The following is a 6,737-nucleotide window of genomic DNA, read 5'->3' as shown; positions in this document are numbered from 1 at the left end:
GGATGAGGATGGCGGTGATGGATGGCAAGGACCGGGCCAGGGTCCCGGTCACTTCCTGGAGGTTGGTCAGGAATCTGTGGGCAGAGTTCGAGACAGAGGCTGTGTCAGTGGGGTGGGAGTCTATGCCCAGAAACCGATGGTGATGACAGATTTCAGACTGCTGATGACTGACGCGGTAGGTCCCTGGTTTGCTAGTTACTTTGCAGAGGGTCCCAGCCCCTCTCTGGAAAATAAGAGACTGAGCCTAGTGAAAGGCAGGAGACTCATCAGAAAAGCATTCTGGGAATCTACAGCCTTGTCATGGGCAGCTGTGGTCCTGCTAACCTGAGCCTCCGAAGGACTCGGATCGCCCGCAAGGCTCGCAGGGTCTTAAAGACCCTGAAGATGCGGAAGACGCTTTGGTTGTGGATTGCACGTGTGGAGGATGAGTTGACCTGAATGAGCACGAAGTCCAGCGTACCCACGACCATGATGAAGAAATCTGCAGACACAGGGGTGCCTGGGTGTCACAGACTGCTGCCCAGGCCCCGTGCCCAGGCCCACAGCCCTTCCAGCACCAACACCCCCTGCTTTTGTCACCTCTGGGCAGTTCAGGGGCTCCCGCTACACACAGACATCCAGGCCCCATCTCTACCCACCCAGGTTGTTCCAGGGGTCCAAAAAATACGCGAGGCCCAGAGCAATGATTTTGAGCACAGCTTCCACCATGTAGATGGAGAGGAAGATGTAGTCCAAGGCCGTGAAGTACCACTCTGTGAGGACACGGGGTGGGGAGGAAGGAGGGAGCCCTCGCTTAGGCCCACCCCTGCCCCCAGCAGCCCAGCCCTTGCCTCCTCCTCCTCCCTGGAACCTCACTTGCAAGCAGCCATTTAGGGAGAAGCTGGCTCTGTCCAATGGCTGTGTGTCTCAACTGCTCTGTGCCTCACTTTCCTCATCTATGAAATGGTGATAATAACAGTCTGCCTGATAGAATTTTCATGAGAATTAAATGCACTTCACATAGTAAAGGGCTTCCAAGGGAGCCTTAAACTGCTTGCAAGAAACATCAGCCCACTCTTCTTCTCTCCTTAGTTTATGGGTCCTGTGGCAGGTCCTCTCCTTCACTCTGCTCCCTGGAGTTTTAAGGACGCTCTTCCCAGCTTTCCCAGCCTCCTCCCTCCAGGGTCTCCTGGCCTCCAGGGCCTCCTGATCCGTCCAGCGGACATGGGTTCTGGGCATCCTTCCTGCGCAAAAATCAACGTACTTAGAGCTGATGCGCCACCTGGTGGCTGTAGTCGCAAACAGCACACACTCAAGCTTAGAAGACCCTCCTGTCTCTGGTGGTCTGGTTGACTTCAGCAAAACTCTCTGAGCCTCACTCTAACTGCTGCGCGATGTCGCCCATCTCCCAGGGTGAGGATCAAATGGGCTAAGTTGTTTAAATCACCCGGAACTTGGTCAGGCTCACAGGAGGCCCAGACCAACATCAACGGCCTTCTCTACGTGAACAGGGCTCCCTGGCTCTTACCGCCCCGGACCTCGACTTCGGCGAAGGTCTGAGCCACAAGCATGATGGTGTTGAGGCAGACGATGAAGATGATGAAGGTTTCAAAGGCCAGGGAGTCAACCAGTTTCCTGAGCATTCTCCGAAGACCCCAAATGAGCTGGCTTAATTTTTCCCACAACCAATACAAGAAGTCCGAAGAGTGCACCTTCTTGTGGGTCCGTGGGGCTCGGCCAACTGTAAGGGGGCCAGAAAGGCAAGTTCTTGGGGGCAAGGGACCCAGGGTTCTGGGCACCCTCCCAGGCCTGCCTGCTGTCAGCTCACTCAGGGGCAGGCATGCTTGTCCTGCACTGGTATAGAAGCCAAGGCTTGACCCTGCCTTGCAGGTGCCAGTCTGCTTGGGATTTGAGCATATTTCAGGGGCTCAGGCTCTTACACTCCATGCTTTTTACTCACATGGCAGCTTACACATGGAAGACCCAGTCTTCCTCACCACCCCATCCTCTTGGTAACCTCGGCCTCTCCTCATAAGATGCTTCTGACATATCTTCCCCCTCTTAACTGCCTTCTCTTCCACAAACAGACACAAATCCCTTGCTTCTTGTTCAAGAAGCTAATGCCATGTCTACTAGGGAACAATTTGGGAAGGATTATATATTAACAGGCAAGGTTCTCCCTGCCCTCCAACCAGGCCCTCGTTCAGGCACTGGTTCTTCCCTCTGTCCTCAAGAAGGTCACAGTTTAGTGAGGAAAATGGACAAACAGCATCCAGAATGCTGTTTTCCCTCTGTCCTCAAGAAGGTCACAGTTTAGTGGGGAAAATGGACAAACAGCATCCAGAATGCTGTTCTGATACAGATGATGGACCCCTTCACTGGGCAGTCTGGGTTTGGTTGTATAAGTGACCTACACCAGCTTTCACATTCAATAATAGGAGACATTCGAGAAGTGAACACGAGAATGAAGAAGACAGTGACTGAATGAACCAACAACTGATGCCTGAAGAGGTGCCTAATTCCAGGAATAAAAAATTGGAGGATGAACGGTCAGGCGCGTGAAGAGCCAGTGGACTACACCAGCAGGGGAGAGCGAGCCTTGTGAAGGACACGCCAGGCCTGACTCAGGTCTGGAACCTGGGCCAGGCAGCTGGAGTTGGGGGTGAGGGGTGAGCTCAAGACGCACCTTTGCGCTTCTGAACGTGCTCGTCTTCTTCAGGGCAGCTTTCCGAGGTTTTGGAGGAGGAGTCCTGAGGATAGACTTTATTGGAGGTCTCGGAGGGGTGTGAGTTCACTGTACTAAGAGAACGAGCCAAGCTGAAGGCTGAGCTCTTTCGGTCTGGCTTGCTGGGCTGGAAGACCGCTGGACGAGAATAGGCAGAGCTGAGGGAGCCTAAGGTCACGGTGTGGGGCGTGTATGAGCCAAAGAGTTGGGAGCTTCCATGACGGTACTCCCCATGGTGCTGATCTCGGTGGGGGTAATCATGAGGATGTGTGCCGTGCTGGTGCTCCCTGTGCTGGTGCTCTCTGTGGTGGTGTTCGCCGTGGTGAGGTGGGCCCTGGTGGTAGGACATCATGGAGGTAGGCCTTCTGTGGTGGTGCCCACCATGATGATAGGCCTCACTGAGGTGGGAGCGGCTACTAGATTGCGTGGAGTCCGTATGGTGGTAAGCCTCACTTTGGCGATGGAGCCCACTATAGTCAGGAACCTCAGCGTGGTGATGAAACCCACCATGGTGGTTGGGCTCCCTGTGTTGGCGGGACCTCCCATGGTGTCTCCTGCTACCATGGTGATGCTCATTGTCAAAGTGGTCCTCACCATAGGATTGGTGGGAGATGAGAGTGTCCCGGGAAGGATCCTGGGAAAGGGATGTGGAGCCATGGTCTACACCATGATGGTGGGACTCACCATGATTAGGGGAGTGATAGGAGCGGTGGGCATGGTGGGAGAAGACATTGCCATGGAAGTCTTGGAATTCATCAGGGTGGTGAGGTCCACCACGATGATGGGATAAGCCATGATGGTGGGACTCACCATGGTGACGGGATGCACCTTGGTGATGGTGGTGAACTCCACCGTGGCCTGGCCTATGGTATGGGGTTGATGAGCTAGGGTGAGACAACACATCTGAGTTGTCAGTGTCTGCTTCATTTTGAGCCTTTGCAGACATGGAAGATTGATCTGAGACTATGCTGGGAACCCTGGAATGAGGAAAGCTTAACACGTGGGCCCAAAAGAGCCCTTCCTGGATAACCTGTCTCGCCTAATCACCTAACCATCAGACGGGGCTTCTAGGAAAGCCTGACTTCTTATGGAATTCTCCCCTCTATGATGTCACAGGCAGACCTCTACCCAGGCCTAATTCCCAAATGCCTCCTCCTGAGCTACAGTTCAGGATCAAGGATCATTGTGTCCAACTCTTCACTGTAAAAGGAGGAAACTGAGGTCAAGAAGGGGAAGGGACTGGCCCAAGGTGACCCAGTAGGTCAATGGCAAAGCTGGACAAAGGATTTCAGGGTGACATCAGAGGCCCAGCAGTTGCTTTAAATCTGTTACTGGAAAAAAAAAAAATCTTTAAGAAACCAGATGGTCCAGTTCCCAGTTGTACCTAGATACCAACTGGCTCTGAGGTTCAAACTGCCCACTTCCACTGTAAACAGGTATGTGACCTTGGTCTAGTTGCTTAATTTTCCTTTGTTTGTTCTTCCTCAGTTTGTTCTTCTATAAAATGGGGATAATAACACCTACCCACTCCAGCACTCTTGCCTGGAAAATCCCATGGACGGAGGGGCCTGGTAGGCTGCAGTCCATGGGGTCCCTAAGAGTTGGACACGACTGAGTGACTTCACTTTCACTTTTCACGTTCCTGCATTGGAGAAGGAAATGGCAAACCACTCCAGTATTCTTGCCTGTAGAATCCCAGGGACGGGGGAGCCTGGTGGGTTGCCATCTGTGGGGTTGCACAGAGTCGGACACGACTGAAGTGACTTAGCAGCAGTTGCAGCATAGGGTCAAAAAAGTTAAGATATGTAAAGATTACACTAATAGCACAACAAATGGTAATTAGCATCGTCATCCTTGTCTCAATGGTTGACAGTAATGGAAGCCTCCCTCTTGGGTTATTACTAAAATTAAACTAACAGCCAATATTTATTGAAGACCAGCTTTATGCACTTTAAATATAATCCTCACAATAACTCCACAGGATGGATAATATTATGCCCATTTTGTTTTATCCCAATTTGGAAATGCGGCTCAAAGAGTATAAACAAACTCTTCAATAAATAAGAACTTATAAAGTCAGCACTCATTTCAAACTTTCCACCATGCTGTCCTGTCTTCCTACTGAAATCCACCAGAATTCATTCATGACCAGCGCAGCTCTTCTGGAACTTTCAGGTTCCCACTTTGACTATAGCTGTTTCCTCAGTGCTTGGTCATAGCCAAGTTCATAGTGCCATTGGGTACCAGGTGCCCAGTGATGAGATTATGGCCCTCACGGGGCTCAGTGTGCTGCCAGCAGCAGACAAGGAAAGAGTTTTTAATAGGACAGTTATTTCACAGTTCCATTCTCCTCTTCCTCCCGGTACGTTCTCCCAAATAGACACGACATTTCCCAGTGTGCCTTGCATCTAGGCATGGCCAAAGAGTGAGAGCGGAAGCAGTGCAACAACTTCCGGGTCTTCAATTTAAGGCCTAGGATGTGGGCGCGTGTATTTCCATGCTTCTTTTGGGCTGGAGCTTGGATCAACCAGCAGACAGGAGTGATAGTCTAAGGCAGAGATTTCTGAGTTCTGCAGAACCACAGAATTTACTTGAGATGTTTCTAGGTTAGGGATTCTGTCTTGTGAAGAGAAAAAAGAAATCAGCGTTATTTTTGAACCTCGTGTGCTGTGTGATGCCACCGGTTTCAGGGATGGACCCTAATGGAGCAGCCTCGGAACTCATTTGTGAGGGGTTGTTCAGCCCCGACTGCAGTGCTCAGTGAGTGGGGCCTTGCTCAGTTTTCAGCATGAGATCAAGTCTGTCCATCACGTGTGAACATGCTGTTGCCTGGAGACGAGGAGGTGAAGATGGATGACCACACCCTTGTCCTCCGGGTTACCTCCCCATTACGCACGGCTGACTGACTTACACACTTTCTGATGTGGTAGAGAACGAGAGGAGGGACTTCCCTGGCGATCCAGTGGTTAGGACTGTGCGCTTCCACTGCACCTGGTGCTGCTTCGATCCCTGGCCAGGGAACCTAGATCCCACAAGCCAGGCATTGCAGTTAAAAAAAAAAAAAAAATCAGAGGAAATTTTTTCTAAAGAAATATTTTTTTTCCCATGACTTCGTGGCATTCCTACCCACTCCAGTATTCTTGGGCTTCCCTGGCACTCAGACGTAAAAAATCCGCCTGCAATGCAGGAGAGCTGGTTCGATCCCTGGGTTGGGAAGATCCCCTGGAGGAGTGCATGGCAACCCACTCCAGCATTCCTGCCTGGAGAATCCCCATGGACAAAGGAAACTGGTGGGCTACAGTCCATGGGGTTGCAAAGATTTGGACCCAACTGAGAGACTTAGCACACACAGCGGCCTCCCTACCACTTTGCTGTTGATATGAACAATGTAAAACATGAATTATATGGGTTAGAAGTGAATTTCAGAATGATTTAATATTTTTTTGCGGGTTTCCTGTTTAGTTATTATGATGCCTTTTTATTGTATATCTTATTAGCATTTGTGTTTTACAAAGGCGTCTAGTGATTCAAAGTGGTGATGTTTTATTATGAGGTGTGAAGTGAAAGAGGAGGAGCTTAGGACTGTAGACAAATCTGGTAGGCTTAGTGATGAAAAATTACGACTTACAAATGTAGCCCTGGCTTTAGCAAAATTGGAAAGAATTTAACTACAAATTACAGCCATTTGACAAATGTGCTAATTTTAATCTATGGTATCACAAAGCAAACAGATGAAGGCTTTTATAAGCCACATTTGTTATATTAAAAAGCCTCAAAGAACAAGTTATTTGTAACAGATCTATTGTTCAGAAAAAAAGAAACTAATAATGCTAGTGTGTAAAATTATATGAGTGAAATGTTAGTGCAAGATGCTCAACAAAAGAGTGGAAAGATTCTACTCTCAGAGGGAGCAACAACGAGACATACTGATGTCACATGATGCTGAAGACATTTTTTTTCTTGGTAATTAACCGAAAAAACAACAGATTCTTTATCCAGGCTGATGAGTCAACAGATTTCACTGACAAATGCC

At 49.7% G+C, this 6,737-nt stretch overlaps 1 protein-coding gene across 1 annotated transcript in view; it reads right to left on the bottom strand.

Moving 5' to 3' along the window:
- The window catches only part of CATSPER1 (cation channel, sperm associated 1), an 8,020-nt gene extending 4,752 nt beyond the window's left edge, over window positions 1-3,268 (bottom strand). Inside the window, exons 1-7 of the mRNA XM_010837839.1 lie at window positions 3,153-3,268; window positions 2,932-3,038; window positions 2,666-2,842; window positions 1,508-1,720; window positions 639-752; window positions 325-481; window positions 17-74 (exon numbers count right to left, since the gene is read on the bottom strand). Coding sequence (XP_010836141.1) covers window positions 17-74; window positions 325-481; window positions 639-752; window positions 1,508-1,720; window positions 2,666-2,842; window positions 2,932-3,038; window positions 3,153-3,268 — 942 coding nt within the window. The remainder of the gene's footprint in view (window positions 1-16; window positions 75-324; window positions 482-638; window positions 753-1,507; window positions 1,721-2,665; window positions 2,843-2,931; window positions 3,039-3,152) is intronic.
- Window positions 3,269-6,737: the final 3,469 nt, after the last annotated feature.

Source organism: Bison bison, unplaced genomic scaffold, assembly GCF_000754665.1.
Source record: "Bison bison bison isolate TAMUID 2011002044 unplaced genomic scaffold, Bison_UMD1.0 scf7180017864080, whole genome shotgun sequence".
Taxonomy (NCBI): domain Eukaryota; kingdom Metazoa; phylum Chordata; class Mammalia; order Artiodactyla; family Bovidae; genus Bison; species Bison bison.
Note: the sequence above shows the minus strand (reverse complement) of the source record. Positions and strands in the feature narration are given on the sequence as shown.